This window comes from Talpa occidentalis, unplaced genomic scaffold (genome assembly GCF_014898055.3).
Source record: "Talpa occidentalis isolate TD23 unplaced genomic scaffold, MPIMG_talOcc4v2.1 talOcc4.12, whole genome shotgun sequence".
NCBI lineage: Eukaryota > Metazoa > Chordata > Mammalia > Eulipotyphla > Talpidae > Talpa > Talpa occidentalis.
Genome location: NW_023601212.1, coordinates 101,283,568 through 101,307,869, shown reverse-complemented (window position 1 = coordinate 101,307,869; position 24,302 = coordinate 101,283,568). Strand labels below are relative to the sequence as shown.

The following is a 24,302-nucleotide window of genomic DNA, read 5'->3' as shown; positions in this document are numbered from 1 at the left end:
TCTGGACAGCAACACGCCACGGCCCTGGTGAGCTGGAGAGGCCATCCCAGCACGCCGGTCTGCAGACCTCTCCGCAGCCACCGGCAGCCTGAGGTTGGCCCCACAGACATCTCAAATACCGAGAACTCATGTTTCTCCCCAAACCTGCTCCTTCCCTGTTTGTTTTTTTAAAGATTTATTTATTTATGCATACAAGAACTGGGGTACAGGCCAGAGGTGTGGGGGGTGAGAGGATTCACCAGAGACAGATGGGGAACACAACAGGCAGATTGACCGAAATATACTGCTGAGGGGAGCAGCGGGGAGACAGGAGGTCTGCCGTGCCATGTGGGTCGCTCCCTGGCTGGGGATCGAACTTGTGCTACAGTGTAGGCTGTGGAGAGCTTCATAGATTGCATCTTAACCCCTTGCACCACGAGGGAGGCCCTTCTCTGATTTTTTTCATCTTGACATCACATTTTCCGTTTACATGTGTTGTCCCCCGACAACTACCAAATCACAGTGATCCAGGAACCTCAGACCCAGGAGCAGTATTGTGACGATTCCATAAACTTTAACAGGTTCATCACTTGGGTCATCTCTAGCTCCTCCGTGGTGACCAGCAGTGAAACGCACAGGCCCAGGCAGCTGTCAGCACAGCTTTTTTAGTGTTTCCTGTCCCTTTGCGCCTCCCACCCCCATATTCTCCCCAAGGACAGATTTTCCTCTCCTTGGGTAGCCACTATCACCCATGTCCTCGGTCCCCTGCTTCCTAAGAGGGATGCAGGATCCCCAACAATCAGCTATCCTGCTAATCCCTACAAGGGCACACACCCCTTTTCACTATGAAGGATTTTCACTTAATCACGATGGGGAAATGGGTGGGAGGGGATGAAAATACCAAAAAGTAAGGAAGTCACGAGGTCTTCACATTACTGAGCCCTCTCATTCCCGACTTGCTGGGAGGCGAGTCCCTGGGCTTGTTCTCGGCTTGTGCTCCTGAAAGCTGCGAGAGCAAGCCTTGGAGGCCCTAGGGGCTTGGGTCCAGATACCACAATCAAGTGAATAGGGCAATAAAGTGAGTCACATGAATTTTTTGGGTTTCCCAGTGGATGTAAAAGTTATGTTTACACCCTCCCATAGGTGCATTGTCTTAAAAAAAAAAAAAAGCAACATACACATCTTAATTAAAAATGCTTTATTACTAAAAATTGCTAACCTCAGCTGAGCCCTCGGTGAATCCGGATCTTTTTGCTGGTGGAGGGGGAGGGTCTTGCCTCAATGCTGACGCTGCTGGCTGGCCAGGGGGTGGGGCAGCTGTGGCCAGTTCTTGAAATAAGGTAACAATGAAGTTTGCACATCAACTCGTTCTTCCTTTCACAAGAAGCACATTCTTCCTCTCTCTGCAGCACGTGACCTGACCCTGTCGGAGAGTATTTACCCAGAGTAGAACTTCCTTCAAAATTGGAAACAATCTTTTCAAAACCTGCAGCTGCCCTATCAACTACATTGTCCTCTGTTGTCCTGTCAGCCATGCTCACAGCCTTCCCACTAAGTTTCCAAATCAAGAATCCACTTTCTTTGCTGACTCATATGAGGCAACTCTTCACCTGTTCAAATTTATGATTGCAATAGTCCAGTGGTATCTCCAGACTCTACCTCTCATTCTAGTTCTTTCTGTTACTGCCACATATACAGTGGAAAACAACGTGAATCTCTTTGTACATCATAGGTCTGGGCAACCAGGTATATTGTCAATGACCAGTAATATTTTGAAAGGAAGCTTTTCTCCTGAACAGTATGTCTCAACGGTGGGCATAAACTACTCAGTAAACCATGTTGTGAATAGATGTGCTGTCACTGTGGCTTTCTTGTTCCATTTATAGAACACACAGCAGATTTAGCATCATTCTTAAGGGCCCTGTGATATCAAAATGAGCTTTATCTTCAAGTCACCAGCTGCATTAGCCCCTAACAAGAGTGAGCTTCAAAGACAAGCATTGCCTTCTCCTCCTTGCCTTTGAAGTCTTCAATGGCACCTTTTTTTTTTTTAAAGATTTATTTATTTATTTATACAAGCACGGGGTACAGTCAGAAGCGCTGGAGGGTGAGAGGATTCACCAGAGCCAGAGCAGGGAGCAGAGCAGGCAGAAGGACCGAAGCACACTGCTGAGGGGAGCAGCGGGCGGCAGGAGAGGTCTGCGCGCCATGTGGGACCCTCCTCCGGTGGCCGGGCAGCAGCCGGGGACCGAACCGGCACTGCAGAGGTTGTGGGCAGCTTCACAACCCAGCGCTCAACGCTGCACCACCAGGGAGGCCCTCAATGGCACCTTTTAATATTAGATTGTTCAGTCTACACTGAAGATCTGTTTAGTGCAGTGACCTTTGTCCATGATCTCAGCTAGATCTTCTGGGTAACTACTGTAGCTTCTCCTTCAGCAGCGGGTACTTTGTCTGGGGCTTTGACATTATGGAGACACCTCTCCTTCAACTTCATGAGCCAGCCTCTGCTCACTTCAAACTTCTGCAGATGCCTCATCTCTCTGAGCCTTCATGAGATTGAAGAGTTAGGGCAGTGCTCTGGATTAGGCTTTGTCTCAAGAAAATGTTATGGCTGGTTTGATCTTCTGTCAGCAATAAGGCTGTTTCTTACCATTTATTGGGTCACTGGAGTAGCATTTGTAATGTCCTTCAAGAACTTTTCCATTGTGTGCACATTCTGGTTGGATAACTGGTACAAGAAGCCTAGTTTTCTGGGCCTCCCTGGTGGTGCAAGGGGTTAAGTAAGACGCAGTACTATGAAGCTATCTGCAGCCACTGCAGCAGTTCAATCCCCCACCAGGGAGTGACCCACAGGGCGCATCAGACCTTTCCTGCCTCCCTGCTGCTCCCCTCAGCAGTGTATTTCAGTAGATCCGCCTGCTCTGCTCCCCACTGTCTCTAGTGAATGTCTCTGTATATGGGGGTGGTGAACACACACCCGAGCACCTCTGGCTTGCACCCCAGTTCTTGTATGCATCAATAAATCTTTTTTTTTTTTTAATAGCCTAGCTTTCTGCCTGTTTCAGTTTCCAACATGCCTTCTTCAATACTTTGTAGCTTTTGATTTAAAATGAGTCATGTAACTCTCATTTCACTTGAACAATTAGAGGCCACCCTAGGCTTATTAATTGACTTAATTAAAAAAAAATGTCTTTGAGTCTAGGGAGGCTGATGGAGGATTTAAGAGTCAGAAACTGCTGGTGGTGGGAGCAGTCGGAAAACATGCATGGAATCTGCTATCCACATCGTTTGTGGCCACAGTGGTGGGGGCAGCACGTAAGAAACTCCTCTGCTAGACGTGCCAGGCCACGCTTGCCCTTCTGGTCTCATCTCCAGCCACCCACCCTGAATTCGGGGCCTCCTCAGACGGCGCAAGCACGCTCACATCTCTGGACATGTGCTTTCGGTCTTGGAATCTTCATCCCTACCTGACGCACCTTTCATCAAAGTCCACCTCGAATGTTGCCCCGACGCCCCCACCTCGGCTGGGGAGCCCCTCAAGGCGAACGCGTGACACCGCGGCTATGCTAGCCCTGACGGCGGCTGCTAGTCGCTGAGGAGCCTGGCGGGGACGGTGGTCACTCGCCACGGTCTCCCCGCACCCTGGAGGGCGGGACGCGCAGGCAGCGCCGCAGCGTTTCTTGAATTCGCTTTGGGGTGGCTGGGCTCGCATTCCGCCAGGGCAAGTACAGGTTTGGAGAAAACTAACTCGCCTAGAGGCCGAGGTCCGCCCAGAGTGGAGTCAGGCCAGCAGGGGCGAGCTGGGGGGCAGCCAGGCTTGGCAGCAGGGGCGAGGCCAGCGCCCCCGGGGCATTCGCGGAGCAAGACGCCGGCTGGGCCCAAGTCTCAGGGTCAGGCAAGGGAGGCCGCGCACAGCATGCCGGGAGCCGCGGACCGACGCCGCAGGGCCCGCTGGGACTTGTAGTCCTGCCCCTTGCGGTAACCCTCGGACCAGTCACTTTCGGTTTTGCTCAGCCAGGTCCTTACACGGTCAAGGCGCAGTCCTGAATGCCCAGCACAGAAGGATGAGGAGCCCCGGGGCAAGCCCACCTAGTAGCACTCTTCAGAGAAAACCTCATTTCCGCGTGGGTTCCGGGAAGGTGCCGAGGTTGCGGCCGCGCGTGCGCAAAATTGCGTCAGCGGGCGCGCGCAGCGGCCCCGCCCCCGGAAGTGAGGCGCGCGGTGTCCTCGCCGGGCCTCCACCGGCCGGCTGGCGCAGGCGCAGTGTCCCCGGGCCAAGATGGCGGCGCGGTGCTGCACACGCTGGTTGCTGGTGGCCGTGGGGACCCCCCGGCTGCCGGCCGCAGCGGGGAAAGGGGCCCGGCCGCCCAGGGCGGGCGTGGTGGGGGCATCGCTGGGCCGCAAGTTGAGTGTCACCGCCTTCACGCCTTCCCTGGGAGCTCGCGGCCCGGGGGCGCTGCTGACATTGAGGCCCGGTGTCAGCCTCACAGGTGAGGGCAGGCTCCAGCGCCCGAGCGGGGTTTCCAGGACTTGGGACGCGACTCCCTCGCCGGCTACGGGGGTGGCGAGGTGGAGGGTGTGTCCGACCTGTGTGCGGAATTGCTGGGGGAGACGGGCACGCGGGAGGCGGAGGCCCACACGGAGGCTGCGTGGAGCCCCCGGCGGCGGTGGAGAAACGCCCCTCGGCCGTGAACCTTCACCTCTCTGTCAACATTCCCCGAAGCCGCTAGTCGGCCTGCGGCCGCGCCCTCACCGCGTTCCTCTCGCACCCCTTGGCCTCCTCGCCTGTAGCGGAAAGGAGAGGTAACCGCCGTCCCGTGCGCACCTGCTGTGGCGCCTCGTCTCACGGCGCTAACAGCCCTGCCAGCCAGGGCCGTTACCCCGCTTCAGAGAACGGGAAACTGAGGTTCTGACCGAGGAATTGACCCTGCCCTGCCCGAGGTCATGAAATTAGATGAGAAGAGTTGTCCCAGGCCCAGGGTGGTCTCTTTTATGGCTTAGGTTCTTCCACCTCCTGGTGTAAATCCAAGGGCACACGTACTGTCTTTTTAACAAGTTCTGAAAGTTCGTAATCGAAATTCAAACCAACATTTACAGACTCTGCTATGTACCAGGCACAGATGATTTCCATGTGGCAGACGCTATTCCGTTTTATAAATAATCTGAAGGCCAGAGTTTAAACAACGTTTTTTTTAAAGATTTATTTATTTATGCACACAAGAACTGGGGTACAGGCCAGAGGTGCAGGGGGTGAGAGGATTCACCAGAGACAGAATGGGGAGCAGAACAGGCGGACTGACTGAAATGCACTGCTGAGGGGAGCAACAGGCAAGACAGGAGAGGTCTACTGCACCATGTGGGTCACCTCCCTGGCAGGGGATCGAACTTGTGCTGCAGTGGCTGTGGTGAGCTTCATAGGTTGCGTCTCAACCCCTTGCACCAGCAGGGAGGCCCCTAAACAACTTTCAGAGTGGAACAAAATTAAAAAATGGTAGAGCTTAGGTCAAAACCTGGGGCTTTCTTCATTGCCACTGGTGATATGGAAGCAATGTTTACTGAGCCTTTAAGTACTAAGCTGTGAAGGTTTCTCATGCAGTGTGTGCTGGGTGACTTCTGTTTTAGTGAAGAGAAGGGAGGAGGAAGCATTGAAGAAGGAACTATATGCTTCATTTGTGCTCATGGTTTGTGTCTCCTAGAATTTGTGCAAATTTTTTTTTAAGGTTTATTTATGCATAAAGAGCTGGGGTGCAGGTCAGAGGTATGGGTGTGGTGAGAGGATTCACCAGCGACAGCGGGGAACAGAACAGGTAGACGGACCAAAGAGGGGAGCAGCAGGCAAGGCAGGAGAGGTCTGCTTCACCGTGTGGGATTCTCGCCGGCCAGCTGGGATCAAACCCGCACTGCAGAGGCTGCAGACAGCTTCACAATGCGGCGCTCAACCGCCTGCGCCACCAGGGAGGCCCAGGAAACCATATCTTGAGGGAAAAGTTTTCTATTAAATTAACCCTATTCCCTGTTTCCTGTCAGTGATGCCTTTTGGATAACATTACAGGTCATCAGACTTGTATTAATTAGATGTGATTCGTCTGTATACACATGCAGTTTCGCATACAACTGTCTCCCATTCATGATATTGATGCTGTAGCTGCCAGAACCTTTGCCACTTTTGTTTCAGCCTTCCGGTTTGGAGGGAGTGGGGAGGGAGAGGCTGAGCTCTGCAGGTTCACCCACACTCCTGTGTGAAGAGGGCCTGCCAGGGGAGCCCTCGGAAAGGAATTTTCATTGTTTTTCTCAATCTGACCCAAGAAAGACAGCAGTGGTCTCCTAAGCCCAATTTCCACACTGTCTGCTTCTCATATTCCGGGAAGTCTGGTTGCAGCGACAGCAAACAAGTGTTGTGAACACTAAACACAGAGATGTACTTTCTGGTTCTGATTTTAATCTTTCTGGTCATTCCTACTCCTTCTTGTCAGTTATCCCTTGTCTTGCTCCCTCTCAGATGCACTTTACACCCCTGGTTGTCTTTTGCGCTCCTATTTAATTTTAAGTAGCCTGATTTCTGTTTCATACTTACTGTGGCCCCCAATTACCCACAGAATAAAATCTGGCCTCCTTAGGGCCACTCACAGGCTCTCCTGGTTCCTAAGCTTCATGGATCATCATCTCTAATCAACACACACACGTACACACACGCACACACTGGTCTCTGGTTACATCACACTATCTGCACTCCTAAATGCACGGGACTGTCTTGCAAACCAAAGAGAATTGTGATTTAGTCTCCAAAAGGGGCACTTTTGAAAGTGAAAGGGAATGCTCTTGCAGGCAACACCAGGACTGCGGGAGGAGGGCTTGAGCCTCTCTTTAGCCCAACTCATTTCTACAGCTAACAGCAGGGCCTCAGAAGACCTTCCTTCACCTTCTTAGGTTGAGTCACCCGTGGCTCGCAACTGGGAGGGACTCTACCTACCAGGGGACATCAGGCATTGTCTGCAGATGTTTTTCAGTTGCAGCTCCTGAGGGGTGGGGATGGGGTGCTGCTGAGCCTCCTCAGTGCCTCCCTCAGCACGTAGCTATCCCAGGTGTCACGTAGCTATCCCAGGTGTCACGTAGCTGTGACAATGCCCACACACTGGGTACCTGCACAGCGGAAGTATATTTCTTCACAGCGCTGGAGCCTGGAAGTCCAAGAACATTATTTTGGTGGGATTGTCTTTAGAGAGCCTGTCTCCAAGTACACTTGCTTAGTGAGGTGCTGAGGGTTCGGGCTTCAGCATGTGAATGAGGGGGACACACTTCAGCCCACCTCAGAACAGCTCCTCCACGAGGAAGCCGCTCCCACCATCAGCCTAGCCGAGGCCGGGAGCCCCTGTGTTCCTGAGGCCTGTCCCAGGGAGCTGCTCTGCCCACGCTGCTGGCACACTCTGGGCTGGCGCCTTTATGCACTTGTTTCCCTCATGCCTGGCTCAGGGTTGGGAGTCTCTGTGGTCACATGCAGACTCCAGGAGGGCAGAGCCTGTCAAGGTTGGCTGCCATGTTCCCAGTGTGGAGCCCAGGGCTTGGCTGGAGGTGCAGGCTCAATGAGTGGTGCTGAGGGAGCGAGTGGGAAACATGGAAGCTGTCCAGCATTTGACTTAGGAACCTGGAGCTGCCTCGTGTTCCCCATGCCCCCTCTGGGCCCTGCTCCCCCCCTCTGCCTTCACTTGCCCCCTCTCGTCCCCAACTGCAGTCGTAACAGCCTAGGTTGGAGGTTCAGCAGCTGCTCCCTTCACTTTGTGACGGCCACCCTGTGCATAGGCAGCTGGGTGGAGGCCTTTCCCGGTCAGCTGATGCAAGAGGCCTGAAATGAAGGCCCGGAGTCCAGCTTACCCAGGGTGGTGACTTCTGGCACAGGTCCTGTTAACTTTGTGTGTCTGTGTGTATTGTTTTTAGGGGAGGGTGTCAGGTTCCCTGAGACTAAGCCATTTCTTTGTTCTTTTTTTAAAGATTATTTATTTATTTATGCATTCAAGAGCTGAGGTGCAGGCCAGAGGTGCAGGGAGGTGAAAGGATTCACCTTTCAGAGACAGAGTGGGGAGCAGAACAGATGGATTGACTCCTGAGGGGAGCAGTGGGGGACAGGAGAGGTCTGCTGCACCATGTGGGTAGCTCCCGGGCTATAGCTTCATAGTGCTGAGTCTTAACCCCTGTGCCACCAGGGAGGCCCCCCACCCCCAAGCCATTTCTTTAGCTCAGTATTTCTCAACGTGAGGGAGCTACAGGTGCGCTCCTGGAGGTGGAACCACACAGCACCGCCCGTGTCCAGTCTCTGGGGCCGGGTGTGAGGACTGTGTTTCCAACAAGCTGATAATATTGTTGTGCTCTGAGAGCGCCCCAGGTGGCATGGAAGAGGGACTGAAAACGGGCAGGGTGCTGCAGGGAGTACGCAAAAATAGCTGGCATGTGGAGGGTGGGTGCTCAGGCAGTGAAAGGGCGCTGAGTGCCTGCTGCAGGTATAGGTGCAGCCCCATGTGGGATGCAGTTCTTTTGGGGGTACAGTGAGGCTGCAGCCACTTTGTGATCCACAGAGCCCCCCCACCCAAGGCTTTGACCTTGTTTCAGGCTCGGCGTCCACCGCCACCCTAACTAGCTTTGAAGGGCAGGCGTTGTGTCTCCGGCCGGGGAGGTGGGCTCTGGAGCTGTGGGGCGGTGCAGGCCTGCGGTGTCCCGCGTCTCTGGCTGGCAGTTTACTCGGTTTCCTTGTGTTGAGCGCATGTCCGGAGTGATTTTCTTTCCTTTGTTCGTTTTTAGGAGTAAAAAGTTACCCTTTTATTTGTACTGCCTCCTTCCACACGAGTGCACCTGTGGCCAAAGAAGATTATTACCAGATATTGGGAGTGCCCCGAAACGCCAGCCAGAAAGACATCAAGAAAGCCTATTACCAGGTCTGTGAGCAGCCAGACTGCGGCATCAGGGCTGGGGCTGGGGCAGCAAACAGTGTTCTTTGAGCAGGATCTGCTGCACGGGCTGGGGGTGGGCCTGTCGGAGGGGCCCTTTGCAAGTGCTGAGACCTGATTTAAAAGAGAGCCGGGCCCAGTCAAATTTCAGGGATGGAAACACAATGCTCAGGTGCAATTTCAAATTGGAAGTTTTCAAAGTGGCCTTTGTGGAGCAGCTTCTGGGCTCGGGCCTATTCTGCTCCCCACTCTGTCTCTGGTGAATCTTCTCTCCCCCTCGCACCTGTAGCCTGCACTCCATTTCTTGTAAGCATAAATAAATCTTTTTTTAAAAAAACAAAAGAGTTGTTACTGTTTGCACAACTTCAAGAGAAAGAGCTGCTGTAAAGGGGGTGAGAGTGTGACGAACACTTGGGGTTCAGCATTAATAATTATCTTGTTACTGTTACCTCCCGCAGCTTGCGAAGAAATACCACCCAGACACGAATAAGGACGACCCCAAGGCCAAGGAGAAGTTCTCCCAGCTGGCAGAAGCCTATGAGGTAGGGTGGTCGGGGCGCATGTCGCAGGCCAGCGTGGTGCTGTGCCTGCATCAGGACCTCGGGGAAGGGAGAACAGCTCCCTGGGCCTCACGGCACTTCTGACTTGGGATCTGCGTATTGACAGAGCCCCCACGTTGCCTGGACCTGTAGTTGGGTCCACATGGAACTCTGGTTACATTAATTACTTCTGCTTTTGAAGACACCGCACACCCCACACACACTCGCCCTGTTGGGGTGGGCAGGGGTGGTAGACATAGGAGACATCGCGGCCCTGGAGGGATTTAAACTGTAGCCAGAGAGCAGGACAAACTGGCCAAGCACCCCACTTATTGGCACGGGCCCTGGCATGGGCCCTGACTCCCCAGCCTGCCGTTGTGGTCTGTGTGGGTGTGTGATGCCCCTGCCCCGCCTCACCCTGCCATTTGAGGGGGCATCACACGTGCTCTGTCTCTTCATGCTTACATCTTGCCCACCTCGTTGTGTTCTAAACCAGGCGCACACTCTGCACAGCCACAGTGCAGGTGTCCAGAACAGGGCCTGCACCCACCCCAGCCCTGGGCCCGGCAGCATGGCCCTGACATGTGCCCCTCACACAGGTACTCAGTGACGAGGTGAAGAGGAAGCAGTATGATGCCTACGGCTCGGCCGGCTTCGACCCTGGGGCTGGCAGCTCGGGGCAAACCTATTGGCGGGGGGGCCCCACCGTCGACCCCGAGGAGCTCTTCAGGAAGATCTTCGGGGAGTTCTCCTCGTCCCCATTTGGAGATTTCCAGAGTGTGTTCAATCAGCCTCAGGAGGTGAGCCGCTTATCCTTAAGAGTGTGCTGTGAACATTTTATCATCTTCTGTTCCTCAAAGAAAGAAGCCAAGCAGATTAGATAAGGGCTGGATACGGCCATCTTGGTAGGAAACAGTATCTGCATCCTTACCAGGCTGAGTCAGCACCTGAAGTGCTCAGGGCCACGGTCTGGGTGTGAGCATTTCTCTGGGGTGCTGTGTTATAGCCAAGGAGACCTTAGCTCTCCCGCAGACGCTGCCAGCCCTCCTCTCCTGCGTTCACCTCTCATGTGACATGGTCAGGGCTGAGGGGATGCTGTGTGTCTATGACAGGACCGTCTAAGTGTGAGTGGTTGGCAGGACCATGTCCTGATAGTGCCGTGAACATCTCTTGGTGAAAGTATATGTTCACTTTTATTTATTTATTCGTTTTTAAAAGACATTTATTTATGCATATAAGAGCTGGGGTATAGGCCAGAGGTGCATGGGGTGAGAGGATTCACCAGAAGCAGAGCAGGGAACAGAACAGGCAGATTGATCGAAGTACTCTGCTGAGGGGAGCAGAGGGCGAGTCAGGAGAGGTCTGCAGCGCCATGTGGGTTGCTCCCTGGCCGGCTGGGGATTGAACTCGTGCTGCAGAGGCTGCGGATTGCTTCATAGGTTGTGTCTTAACCCCTTGCGCCACCAGGAAGGACCTTTACTTTATTTAAAACAGATATTATCTCTTAAAAATCCTGAGGAGTAGGGCAGAGTCAGTGAAGGGAGCCCTGCCCGCCCATCTGTGGTCGAGCAGAGGTGGGAAGTGGTGGGCAGGTAAAGCAATGGTGGGGGGTTGGGCGAGTAGGTGAGCACCAAGGCCATGTGTGGCGTGGAGGTGCTCATTGTGGCTGTCGCCTGCCTCTGCCCAGACAGCGGAGTGGGCCACACTGGGGCGAGCCTCAGAGCCTGGGCCTCATGGCAGGGTGTCCGAGCAGCTTTGTCTCTCTGGTGGCTGATGTTGGTCGTGGGGAGCCTAAGGCGGGGGTCAGGTTGGAACTCTCTACCTGCCTCTTGAGTTTGTTGTACACTAAAAACTGCTCTTGAGAGTAAAGCCCTAGAGGAAGGCGTCCAGTAACTGGGAGCTGCTGGCCAGCGCCCCGTCCCTTGGTGATGGCGAAAAGAAAAATGACAGGTTCTCCCTTGATTTCACCAGTACATCATGGAGTTGACCTTCAATCAAGCTGCCAAGGGCGTCAACAAAGAGTTCACGGTGAACATCACCGACACCTGCGAGCGGTGTGACGGCAAGGGCAACGAGCCGGGCACCAAGGTGCAGCAGTGCCACTACTGCGGGGGCTCCGGCATGGTGAGAGCAGCCCCCTCCCCAACCCGCTCCTGCTCAGGGACTCCGGGTGCTTGTAACTGGGTGGGGCTGTTCTATCTAGAACTTTCTGAATTTCTCCAGGAGTGCATTGTCTTGGCCTGTACAGAAAATGCAGGGAGACGGCTCTCTCCTCTGGAAACACTTTGGGGTATTTTGGCACTTGAAACCCCCTTAAATTTATTTCAAGTGTAATCATTTTATTCTTTCTGTTTGGCAACTTTTTGATGTAATTCAAAGCTCAGGGCTGTACAAAAAACCACTTGCTCCTGTTCCTTATTCCCAGATTCCCCAGCTGTGGGCAGCTGGTCCGTCTGCGCTCATTCATGCCATGCTCCCCGCCTCCCCGCTCAGTGCTCGTTGCACATGGGCGCATGCGCGCAGCCCCTCGCCTTGGGGAGTTGGCCTGGTGCTGGACCCCCTCGCTCCTGCTGAGAGCTTCAGTACATGTTTTCTAAGAGTGAGAACCTGTTGCACAACCTCAGTAGAGTTATCAAAATCCGAAATTGAATGTTGATTCGATGCCATCCTCTCTAGTCATCAGGTTTTTCCACTGTCTGTGTGAGATCCTTTATTCTCCCTCAGGACCCGGTCTCGTGGCTTCATGTAGTATTTGGTCGTCTCAGCTTTAGTCTCCTATGATCAGGATTTTGCTTTTATGAGTGTGACATTTTTAGCATTTTAATGTCTCTCATTTTAGGGTCTGCTGAAATTTTCTCTCAGGTGGCCGAGTCATCTGTATGTAGGACTCTGGGCAACTCGTGGTGGTGTTTGCTCTCCCTCCCGCCATCTCTTCTCCCTTCCCTAAAAGAGATGCTGCAGGGAGGAGAAAAAAGTCACAGTTCTTAGTAGAATTCATGTGAGAACTCTGTTAGGGTTATTGTACTTTGTTGATCACGTTAATTGGATTTTCTGGAACAATCCAGATTTCAAATATCTTGGTATAAGCCATTAAAATGCTGGGAGGTTACAAAAAAGAAAAGAAATTCTTTATTTAAAGATTTATTTATTTATTTATTTGCACAAGATCCTGGGTACAGGCCAGATGTGTGGGAGGGTGAGAAGATTTACCGGAGACAGAGCGGGGAACAGAGCAGGCAGACTGACGAAATACAGTGCTGAGGGGAGCAGCAGGTGAGACAGGTCTGCTCGCCATGTGGGACCCTCGCCGGCCGGCCGGGATTGAACCGTCGCTGCTAAGGCTGCGGACAGCTTCACAGCGCGGCACTCAACCCACTGCGCCACCAGGGAGGCCCTGAAGTTTTCTCTTGACATAATTCAGTTCATGCATTTTTGCGGGCGCAGGCAGTTGAGCTCCTCAGGGGCCGAGCCAGACCTCATAGGTGTCTGTCCCATGAGCAGTAATGCTATACTGACCGCAGTCAGCCAGGGTGAACTGGTGTCTCCACTGTGAAGTTACTGTTTTTCCCTTTGAAACTAGTGAGCTCCTGTTCACACTTTCCCCCAGTGGGCACAACTTCCAGTCTTCATTCTCGCCTCAGTCCCTCCCTGTGATGACTGCAGAATGGGGTTCCTTTTTCTAGTACCCTTCTGCGTCGACGAGCTGGTGTTCTGCTGAGACGGCACATTCTCTTCCTTTATTGGTTCTCTCATATCAGTAGAGTAGAAGCCTGTGGATTCTGGTTTTCCTCACTAGGCTGTCCCCAGTGTTTACTTACTGTGATGCTCAGATTGCCCCGACTTGGCCCGTGGGAGTCCCCTCCGCTGTCTCCCATGTCCTGTGGCACGTCCCACCAGCCTCTGAGCACTTGCTTCCTTTCTGTCCCAAGATGCTCAAGTGTGTGCTTCCTGCCACAGCCAGAACAGGCCATGCATCCTCTCTCCTGTGTGTTCCTGCGGGGATGTAGGGGCCAGGGCCCATGGTCCAGGCGCACCTTGTGCCGTGGCGTCGCCACCTCTCGGCCATCCTGGCAGCCTGAGCCGGGGCAAGTGCATGTGTGTGTGTGTATGGGGGGGGGGTGAGTGGGTGTGGACACACACCCCGTCTGCCTCTCTGTCCCTGACCACCCCACGTCCTTGTCCCCACACGCCTGTTCACATAGGTGGTTACACAGAGCCATTCCTGCTGATCCCCACTGTGGCATTTGAGAGAGTTAACTAGCACTTGTTAATGGGAAGTGTCGTTTCTTGTTTTATATTAGTTTTTAAATAAGTAATAATATACGCAAATCATGAAAAATTAGGTGGATGCACAATTGCACGCCTCCATCCCGCCTTGACTAGCCCTTGAGCCCCATCTGGAGGCAGCCCCTGGTCCTCCTGGTTTCTCTCTGGGGCACCGCACTGTGTGTTTCCTACCGCCCGGGCAGCGGGCATGTTTGCACTTGGGCTTTGCTTTGTTTCTGCTGCTCAGTGTGTTTTGGAAACGCTCTGTGCTGCAGTGCCTCGGTCTCTTCATGGCGTGTTCCTTCATGTTGCCGTTTACGTGGCCAGTGCTGTGGGGACACGCTCAGGTGGCTGTACTGTGCTGTCCAGACAGGACCCCTGCGAGGCGCACGCCCCGCCCTGCTTGCGTGGCTGAAGCCGAGCCCAGGGACAGCCCTTTTCATTCGCATCTGCTTCAACCTTTAGTTCTTTTTTTTTTTTTTTTTTTTAGGATTTATTTATTTATTAATACAAGCACTGGGTACAGTCAGAAGCTCGGGAGTGTGAGAGAATTCACCAGAGCCAGAGTGGGGAACAGAACACACTGCTGAGGGGAGCAGTGGGCACAGCAGGAGAGGTCTATGCGCCATGTGGGACCCTCGCTGGTGGCCGGGGATCTAACCAGCGCTGCAGAGGCTGCGGGCAGCTTTGCAGCCCAGCGCTCAACCGCTGTGCCACCAGGGGAGGCCCAACCTTTGGTTCTTTTATCTATGAAGTGATTCGTCTTTCTCTTGTCCATGGGGAGGAGCTCTGTGTGAGTCAGGGAGCTAGTCCTCTGCTCTGGCCTGAGTTTTTTTCTCGTAATTTGTCTGCCTTTTGACTGTTTCTGCTCCTGTGTGTAATTTTCAGCACAGTAGAGAATCATGCATGCAACTTTCCCCAGTCTTCATATAAGTATTTTCCCATATGTTGGATAGTTTGAAACATTACTTTTGATGATGATTAATAGTCGGCTGGTGGTTGTACCCAGTTTACTTAACAAACACTTGGGTTGTTAAAGGACCAATTTCAGCTTGGTCTGAGAAAATGCAGTGGAGCTTGTGTTCCTCTAGAGGGCGCTCTTGGAGGGGGGTGAGGCATCCTGTGGCTTGGAGCAGAGCTGCTGCCCTTGTTAGAGGTATTTTCTGTTGATTTTTCCCAGTTCTCTCACTCCCAAGGTCCATTGTCCAAGGCCCCACATCGTTATTACTGTTCTTTTTGGGGAGATAGTTCTCTTTGAAAAGGGGAAAAAATTGTAACACATTGCTAAGGGATCCCCCTTCCTGTGATGTGTGAAGGGCTCCTTTGGAATGCTGAGAAAGGCAGCTCGCTGGAAGGGCTGGTGGAGGAGAGCCGCAGGCGGGGAGCGCGGCGGGTCATGCTCTTCAGCGCCCACAGACAGGCGTGTCCCCACCCACTGAGGTAGGCGCCGGCATGGCCTTGGCGCAGAGGCTGTAACGGCTGCTAAAACATCCCTGCTGAGTTATAGCTACACATCCCGCATGTGAAGTCACCCATCCGGGCTGTCCTTTGCAGCCTGTGGCTAACGGTGGGGGGCTGGACAGCCTCAGTGACCTGCGGGAGTGGGTAGGCTAAATGCTGGGGCACCTTGGGGGATCGTCAGAAACAGCCACGGTGGCTGCAGAGCCACACACAGGGGGTGCTGCCTGGGTGTTATGGGGATTCATGTCTGTGCACAGTGGCGCCCCAGGACGCACAGCTGCCTGCCTTTGTAGAAGGCACTGGGTCAAGGTCATCGTCCCCCATGTTTTGCTTTCGAATTTGATGCCAGGAGCACATGTTACCTTTTAGGGCCGCGTAATGCGCACCGCTGTCCCTCTGCCCGCCTTTGGGGAGCGGTCTTGCCAGAGACAGGCATCGGAGAAGAAGGGTAGGTGTGGAGGCTCTTTGTTTAGTGCTGAGAGGTGAATGCTAAAGCAGAGAGGCTGTGTGGCAGGGTGTTCGTGACTGTCGCTACGTCAGTGAAGAGAGCAGGCTGCGGGGTGACACGTGGGGTCCACTCCCACTGTAGAGTCTTCACTTCAATGGAGACTTTTTAGGGAGTGCATTGTGGAAAGGACGCCTCACACTGGGAACTGTCATGAGCTGGCCACCATGGGAGCCCAGGTGAGGAGGAGACCAGCGCCATTTTCTTTACACACCTGTGTCCTCTGATTGGCCACACAAGCCTGTGTTGACTGTTTACACCCAGGGACTTAGGTTAAACCAGAAGGTCTCGTTTTCCAGTGCCTAGGAGGTGCTGCAAAGGGAAAGGCCCCGCAGTGTGGGAGGGCCTGGGAGCTGAGGGGGGTGGGGTCGGGGAGGGGGAGCCTAGGGGGCAGTTGGTTGACTCAGCCCTGCTGCTCTTCCCATGTGCGCTGAGGGACAGAGGGGCCTGTGGGAGCTCAGTAAGCAGTGGGGTGCTTTGCTTTCGTGACTAGGGAGATGGGTTTGCTTGGCTCCCGGGGCTTTAGGGCCTCTGCAGCCAGGCAGTCGCCCACTTTTCAGTCTCATGTGACCTGCAGGGTGAATTGTAATCGAGAGGCAGGTTCTAAAAGAGAGGAGGGTTTGAGCCTCCACGCCCGTCTCCTCCCGCATCCTGGGTGCGCATCCACACACAGGCCACAGTGGCCCAGTGCTCAGTGCCGTGGTCCCAGCGCCTTGGCTGTCCCTTTACCTGTTGCTTAATGTCCCGTTCTTCTTTTACCAGGAAACCATAAACACAGGCCCGTTTGTGATGCGCTCCACGTGTCGGAGGTGTGGGGGCCGAGGCTCCATCATCACGTCTCCCTGCGTGGTGTGCCGCGGGGCCGGCCAGGCCAAGCAGAAGAAGAGAGTGATGATCCCTGTGCCGGCTGGTTCGTTCTGGCTCTTCCATGCACGGGTCTTGTGGGGTCCTCGCCCACGTGACTGCCTCCCCCTCCTGCTCCCCGGCATCTTCCCACAGGGCGGCCTACTGCCTGCCTTGCAGTCTTCCCAGCTCCGGAGTCTCCTGTTTGGGTCTTCCTTCTAAGCTCACATCTCCCTCTGCTCACCCACTTACTGGGACCGCCCAGCTGCTCTGCGCTGGATGCTGGGACCTGGCGGGAGGCGGCTCCTGGGAGGCAGGAGGTGGGCGGCTGGTGGCTGGTCACCTCGTCCTCAATGGCGTGAGCGTGGAGTGCATCTGGGGTGAATGAACCTCAGGTGGCCCCCAAATCGTTGTTCTCTCCAAACTCTTGTCCTTGTAGGCGTCGAGGATGGTCAGACAGTGAGGATGCCCGTAGGAAAAAAAGAAATCTTCATCACCTTCAGGGTACGTGTCCTGCTCTTGGCGAGGGCGGCTGAGACTATGCTGGCACCTCGCTACCTGTCTGGGCACACCCAGCGTGCCATTTGTTTTTCCACCTCACATATGTGTGAAGTGTGTCGTGATTTAAGCCTAAGACAAGAACAGTGTATAGAGTGACCTTTCTAGACTGAGAAATCCAAAGACAGAGGCAGAAGTGGAGGCCAGTCCTGAGAAAAGTTGGGGAGAATTCATTTTCCCCTGTCCAGTAAGAGAGCAGGAAGGGGGGGTGGGGTGGGCGCCAGCTCCAGGCAATTTGTGCCAAATGACCTTTTGGAAAATGAACTGCCTTGCCTTTGTGAGTATTCGAGTCTGTTTCTCTATACTTCCAAGATTTTTCAATTCCTAAGATTTTTTTTAATGTTCAAAAGCCAGTTTTCATTCACGACTGTGGACTTGATCAGAGCTGAGGGGACAGGGCCTCCTGCCCTGTGGGTGTGGGCGAGTCCCAAGTGTAACTCCCGGAGCTGGGGGGCTTGTCGCTGTGGTGAAAGTGGGCTTCCCCCGCTACCTTGCTGTGGGCCCCAAGTGCAGGGCGGGGGCTGGGGAGACCAGTGGGCCCCTCCGGTGCTGACATGCCTCCTTCTGCTGCCCTAGGTGCAGAAGAGCCCGGTGTTCCGGAGGGACGGTGCAGACATCCACTCCGACCTCTTTATTTCTATAGCTCAGGCCATCCTGGGGGGCACGGCCCGAGCCCAGGGCCTGTACGAGACCATCAACGTGACGGTGAGAGGGCGAGATGGTCCGCGCCCCTGCACTCACTGCCCCGTCCCCTGAAACGGGAGGCGGCGGGCACGGCTGCGACCTGCACCTGCTGGGCTTCAGGGGCGCGGTGGGGCAGGAGGGGTGGGAGGTCTCTCCTTGGCTGTTGTCTGTGATCTCCAGGCAGGCACCTGCTGGGTCGCTTCCGCTCCTGGGGACACACCCTGCTCTTGGCGTGCCACCCGCGTCTTGTGCCCCGTGCTCCCTGTGCTTTCTGCACTTCCCTCCCCCAAGGCCCTGTTGCAGGCTCTGCCTGGGGTGGGGTTGGGGCAACTCCAGTTTAGCCAGTTTCCACGTGGACTTGGCCTGGAAACAAAAATGGGTTTTTTTTTTTTTTTGCAAGGGGTCAGGTGGTCTTTGTGTAGAGAGAGGTTTTCATTTGCACACCTGGAGACCCAGAAAAACAAAATCTCCTGTCATCATAGATCCCCCCTGGGACTCAGTCTGACCAGAAGATACGGATGAGCGGGAAAGGCATCCCGCGGATCAACAGCTATGGTTACGGCGACCACTACATTCACATCAAGATCCGAGTTCCGAAGTGCGTGCTCCAGGAGGGGCCCAGGGCACTCCCGCGTCCGCTGGGCTCGGGAAGGCGCCTCCAGCCGAGGGTGTCCTGTCCGAGTTCTCCTCTGCAGACTGAGCGCAGCCAGAAAGGGCAACCTCATTGAGTTACTGGGGCATTAAATGCGTCACCAGGGGAACACTGAGCTGTTGCTGCTGTCGATTTCCTTGCTGGTCCTCTCGGGGTGCTGGCAGTGGTAGGGAGACAGATCTCTGCTGGTCACGGCACCTGACGCCTCACCCAGAGGAGTCTGCACATCTGGGTGTCTGGCGACCCTTAGTTCCATGGAGAGCCCCTTGCCCTCACCCCACCCCCTCAGTAATCTGCTTAGCACAGTTGTTCACATAGCGTTTAGTAGCTGAGGATATTTTCTAGGCAGGAGCTGGGAGGGCTGGCTCTCGGGTGGAGGTGCGGCCCGCCTGCCCCGCTGGGTGGGGACACCACGTGTGCTTGGTCCGCAGGAGACTGACGAGCCGGCAGCAGAGCCTGATCCTGAGCTACGCCGAGGATGAGACTGACGTGGAAGGGACGGTGAATGGTGTCACCAGCACGAGCACTGGTAAGGTGGCACAGCAGCCCCGCGTCCTTCCATTCTCCCAGAAGATGGGCCGCTAGGAGGCTGGGGTTTCCCCTCAGGGACCTCTGTGAGCCCCTCAGGTGCACAGCAGAGGGAGGGGCACATGGGCTGGAGTTGCCGAGGGCCAGCAAGGCCAGGGACGTTCTCTTTGCCTGCGTGTAGTGGCTGAGGTTAGAGGGACCAGGGCTGCCCGGCCAGAGCAGGGGCCAGAGGGCCGCCCTCCCACTTCTATCCTTGGTTCTGCCACTTGCATGGTGACCCTGGGCACATGCCTGCACGAGCCCTCACAGCCACTCACGGGCCGCCGCTGCGAGGCGCCTTGGTGTCTGAGCAGAGCCTCCCGAGTCTCGGGCGACCTGGAGGCGCGGCCAGCACGTGAACCAGTGCTGAGTCCCTGCAGCTGCCCTGGAGGGCAGGCCCAGCCGGACCTGACGGTGAGCGGATGTGTCCTTGACGCCAGTTCACGGGTCACGCTGTCTGGAGAGTGGCTATACATTAGCGCCCTGGCTGTCCGTGGCGGGGGGGCAGGGAACCCCACCGGGGTCTGGGCGGGCAGTACTGTGTGGTTGTTGGCTTCACTGCACAGCTCATCCATGCCTTGTGGCCTCGTGCTGTGTTTGTCCGGGCCCTGCGGCTCCGCGCAGCTCCCAGGCGTGGGAGGCCGGCCCGCTGCAGCGAGGGCCCGGAGGTGGTTCTGGCCCAGCTCTGCCAGCGTTGGCCGCCAGCCTGGGCAGGTTGCTGTCCAGTAGGGGCTGCTTCAGAGGGTTCTTGTTTCATCAAGTGAGGTCATGGGTAAAGTGTTCAGCCTAGTGGCAAGTGTGTGAGGCCTCCCAAGTGGGGGTCAGTGCAGCGCCCCCCCCCCATTTTCCACCCCACCTCCGCTGTCTCTTACCGGAGACCCAACAAGATCCGATACTCTTTCTTCTTAAGGGAGGCCCAGGAGTGATGGGAAATGTTTGGTGTGTGGGTTGCTCTGTGCTGGGAGCGTCCTTTTTGGGTAATTAAGCCTTTATGTTAAGGAAGAGGGACATGAAGGACCAAGCGGGCACCCCTGACCTGGTAACCTGCGGCAGTGGGCACCTGCCATGGCTTTTGTGCAGGGCCACCGCCTGGGTGCCCGTGCTCGGGCCTCAGCACCTCTGCTGGCTCTGAGGCAGGCCAGGTGCAGTGAGCTCCTGTTGTGTGACACGCCCTCCCCTCCCCCCCCCCCCCCCCGCCCGCGGGGCCTGCTGTCCAGAGCTCTGGGGCTCCCTCCCACGAAGGCCTCGGAAACGGTAGTGTGGGGGTGGTGATGTCATTCATGCTATGCCCGGTGCTGGCCAGTGCCGCCCCGGCATGTAAGACAGTACGTGCTCCAGGAGGGGCCCACCGGGCACTCCCGCTTCCACTGGGCACAGGAAGGCGCCTCTAGCTGAGGGTGTCCTGTCCGAGTTCTCTGCAGACTGAGCGCAGCCGGAAGGGGCAACCTCATTGAGTTACTGGGGCATTAAATGCGTCACCAGGGGAACACTGAGCTGTTGCTGCTGTCGATTTCCTTGCTGGTCCTCTTGGGGTGCTGGCAGTGGTGGGGAGACACGCGCCCTGCACTTTATACAGTGAGCAGGCTCTGCAGTTGACTCCCAGCACCTGCCTGTGTGCACCAGAGCTTAGGGGAGTGTGTTTCTGTGCAGAGTCCCTCTCGGAGCAGCTCCTCTTTACCTGACCGTTTCAGGTAAAGCCTCTGGAAGGGAAGAGCTGGCCAGTGACACACAGGCCTCCCTGCCATCCTCAGATGAGAAGTGCGTGGGCAAGGGCTGCAAGCACCTGCCGCCTGTCCCAGAGACAAGCTCGCGCGTGGGGTGGGGTCTGGTGGCTGGTCAGCTGGGTCCTTGCCCGAGAGCAGGGGCGTGGTGGTTGAGAGCTTGGGCTTTGGGGTGCAGCGACTTGGGTTGGAACCCAGTCTCCCTCCCACTTAGCAGCTCAGTGACCTGAGCTAACTGGCCAACCTCTTTTTTCAAAGATTCATTTATTTATGCATACAAGAGCTGGGGTGCAGGCCAGAGATGCAGAGGGTGAGAGGATTCACCAGAGACAGAGTGGGGAGCAGAACAGGCAGACTGACTGAAACACACTGCTGAGGGGAGCAGCGGGCAAATCAGGAGAGGTCTGCTGCACCATGTGGGCATCTCCCCGACCAGGGATCGAACTCATGCAGAGGCTGCAGATTGCTTCATAGTGCAGTGCTTAACCCCTTGTGCCACCAGGGAGGCCCAGCGAACCTCTTTGTGCCTGTGTCTGGTGAGGTTTACTGTGAGGCCATCCCGAGACCTGACTGGGCCGCTGTGGGAGCTGTGTGGCAGGCCTGAGGTGCTGGCTCTTGGCTCTGTTTTGGTTATGAATGTGCAGCTTGAGACAGCGGCTGGCCATCCAGCTCTGTGTCTTGTCTTGGGGACCAGTGGCTCACAGGGCAGCTGGGGTGCGCTGTTGCAGATCACATGACTTCCATCAGCCATCTGACTGGCCAGCTAGGAGGGACCCTCTCTCGCAGTGACATTTGGTGACAGTTGGCCCCTGGGTGGCCAGAGGTGGGTAGACAGGGCCTGGCGTGTGACTCTTGGAGGTGTGTGCCCTTGACCCCAGTTCTTTCCGCTGTTTGTGCTCAGGTGGCAGCACCATGGATAGCTCCGCAGGAGGCAAGGCTAGGCCTGAGGCTGGGGAGGACAAGGAGGGATTCCTTTCCAAACTTAAGAAAATGTTTACCTCCTGATATCCCAGCCGAGGTAGGATGACCCTTGAGGTTTCTTCTCCTTGTTTTCCTCTGAACTAATCCCTGTTTTCCCTGCTTTAATGGAATCATACCCTGCCTCAGAGTTGGAAGAGGTGCCTGTCTGAGGCCTGTCTCAGCCTCTGCATCAGTATCATTAGCCTCACAGGCCAGAAGCACCCCAGGACAGGCTGACCCAGGCACAGCGGCCTTTTGCTGTGACCATGTCCTGGAGAGGTAGCCTGGGAGGCTGTCTGACAGCCCTGCACCCAGCCTCCCAGCGGGCTCTGCATCCCAGGTATCCGCAGTCACAGAAGGCAGGTCCCCACAGGCCCAGGCCCAGAACTCGGATCTCAGCCTCCAGGGCTTGCCTGGGAGATGCAGGACTGTGAGCCTCAGGGGGGCTGCCGGGACCTGTGCTTGCTCACTGGGCGTCTCGGGACCCACTCTGTACGTGTGCTGCTCCCTGGGGGCCAGGCTTCTGGCGCAGCTCATTCCCCCTATGACGGCGCTCACACAGGAATGTTCCCCCGAGAGGTGGTGGGGACGTAACTGTTGGTCTTTTGGTTCAGGAAAACGGTCCACTGGGAACTAGTCCGGAGCAGCGGCCCCTCCTCATGCCTGGGCACCTAGAGACAGGAGGAACCAGATGAGTAGCACCACACAGGCCTGCAGGCCCTCCGCCCCGCCCTGGACAGCAGTCACGTGACTGCACCTCCCCAAGGAGAGGCCAGCCCTTGGGCAGTGAGATGCGGAGGTCGGGGGCTCTGAGACGTTCCTTCCGGGTAGGTAGCTTGACCTCTTCTGGCTCAGGCAGTGTAAGGCCGCTGGATTCTTGCAGAGCTGACACACTCATTTGAAACTGAATGTGCTGGAGATCTTAGTTAAAGAATTAAAGGCCATGCTCACAGCTTAAAAATGCTGCCTCAAGCTGTTCCAGGCGTGAAGTGATTCCTTTCCCTGTCAGTCCTTGGGGGGCTCCGGACAAGTCTTTCAGACAAGCGGTCTTTGGGAGACCGGCGCTGCGGCCCCGCCAGCACTGTCTACCCCTCGGCAGGAACTTCACCTGCTCCTCTTGGAGTCTGTTTTAATCCCCAAAGATACCAAGCAGCTGGAACGGGGTGCCTTGGGGCCCCCGGGGGCACAGATGCAGACCTTGGAGGTGCCTCTGAGACCCCATGATCTTTGTCTGGACAGCAGGTCTCCCTCTCCCCCCACGCCGGGTGGCCTGTGAGCCCTGCTGCTGAGATCTGGTGGCCCCTCCTGGGCCACGGCGTCCGTGGCGCCGCCTGGAGCGGGCTGCCTCCCACATCGCCAGGTCCCCACTCCCGCTGCCGGCGTCTGTCCTCAGTGTATTTATTCCATGCTAAGAATCATGGTCTTTTCCCGCGGGGTGCCTGGAAGAGGAAGCAGCATCTGGGGTGGCGCAGGCTCTCGCTGTGCAGCCAGGGCAGAGCCTGTCCTGGCCCCGCGTGCTGAGGCAGGTCGATGAAGACAACTGTTGAATAGTTTCCTTTTGTTTCCTTCACCATTTACTAAAATAAAGCATCGGCTAGTGTTTGAGTTAAGAATGTAAAATGATTCTGTATCAATGTAAATAAGATTATCTACTGCAAGAAGATATTTAAATCTTAAACTGTGGTCATTTCTTCTTTGAAAGCTCAGGCGGCTTCTGCGGTGGCTTGGGTGGGTGTCACTGGTGTTTGTCCACCGCAGGCCACTTATGGGGCGCTCCGACACGCCCTCCTTAGGCCAGGCCACGTGTGCTGGTTTGCATGAATGTTTTAGAATGTGTTGTGTAGCTTTTCCTTGGGGGCCCACCCCGAAGAGTCTGTGCGGCCTCCCGGTCCCCACACGTCACCGTCTCCATTCCATAGATTTTTCTTACTCCATTATATCTCCAGAGGAAGGGTAAAGCTTGTTCCTTATGTAACCAGTCCAGCTGACGGCAGTTTAACAGGCCTGGCCTCCTGGCACATGCGCAGGAGCCCCCATGCGCGTGGGTGGGCCCGGCGCAGGGCTCAGTCATCGTGGGGTCTGGGCTGAGCGGGGGTGGGCGCGCACCTGCCAGGTTGGGCAGAGAGGCTGGGAGCGGCCTGAGGGGCATGAATGGCTCACGGTGCCATTGCTGGTTCCTGGCCTCATCTCACCACTGAGCAGGCAGGCCCACGAGGCAGAAGCAAGCCGGCCACAAATCTGGGGTGCGGGGCCTGTGCTCTCAGGGCCACTTCTCCTAAGTGACCAGGATGTAGTGGCTGTGACCCCCCCCCACCCCCTGCTTTCGCTTCCCAGCATTTGCTGTCACAATACATCACTAAAGTCCGACCACGGAGATCCTGGCACTTCTTCCAGCCTGTTTTGAAGCTCAGGCTTCCTAGGGCTACACCTGAGGGCAGGCCCCCAGGGGTGTGGGGAGAGCAAGAAGGTCCCTGCCCAGGAGCTCAGGAAAAACAAGTGACCAGCTTTCTGGGGATGGAGGGCCGTGCAGGGACTCGAAGGGCCTCCCGGCTCGGGGTTGGGGGGTGGCCCTCACTGTCAAGGCCCCCTGGTCTGTGAGTGAACCGCAAATGTGGCAACAGCCTAGGC

The 24,302-nt window shown here is 55.7% G+C and overlaps 1 protein-coding gene across 2 annotated transcripts; it reads left to right on the top strand.

Annotated features, from left to right (window-relative positions):
• Positions 1–4,241: 4,241 nt before the first annotated feature.
• DNAJA3 (DnaJ heat shock protein family (Hsp40) member A3) lies at positions 4,242–23,355 on the top strand. Of its 2 annotated transcripts, XM_037507682.2 has the most exons (12): positions 4,242–4,472; positions 8,773–8,906; positions 9,377–9,460; positions 10,057–10,257; positions 11,429–11,581; positions 16,452–16,599; positions 16,972–17,036; positions 17,667–17,795; positions 18,257–18,372; positions 18,858–18,955; positions 21,616–21,732; positions 22,289–22,326. In XM_037507682.2, exons 1-11 carry the CDS (start codon positions 4,262–4,264, stop codon positions 21,717–21,719), a joined length of 1,443 nt encoding a protein of 480 aa, XP_037363579.1. In that variant the 5' UTR covers positions 4,242–4,261; the 3' UTR covers positions 21,720–21,732; positions 22,289–22,326. The 2 variants fall into 2 exon arrangements, with proteins under 2 accessions (XP_037363579.1, XP_037363580.1); XM_037507683.2 differs by lacking the exon at positions 21,616–21,732 and having other exon boundaries at positions 4,262–4,472; positions 22,289–23,355.
• The last annotated feature ends 947 nt before the right edge of the window (positions 23,356–24,302 follow it).

Bases quoted from the DNA above. Each gene is read 5' to 3' on its own strand.
- DNAJA3 (XM_037507682.2), top strand. From the start codon at position 4,262: ATGGCGGCGCGGTGCTGCACACGCTGGTTGCTGGTGGCCGTGGGGACC. The intron at 8,907-9,376 runs GTCTGTGAGCAG...TACCTCCCGCAG, and splicing joins TCAAGAAAGCCTATTACCAG to CTTGCGAAGAAATACCACCC. The intron at 11,582-16,451 runs GTGAGAGCAGCC...TTCTTTTACCAG, and splicing joins ACTGCGGGGGCTCCGGCATG to GAAACCATAAACACAGGCCC.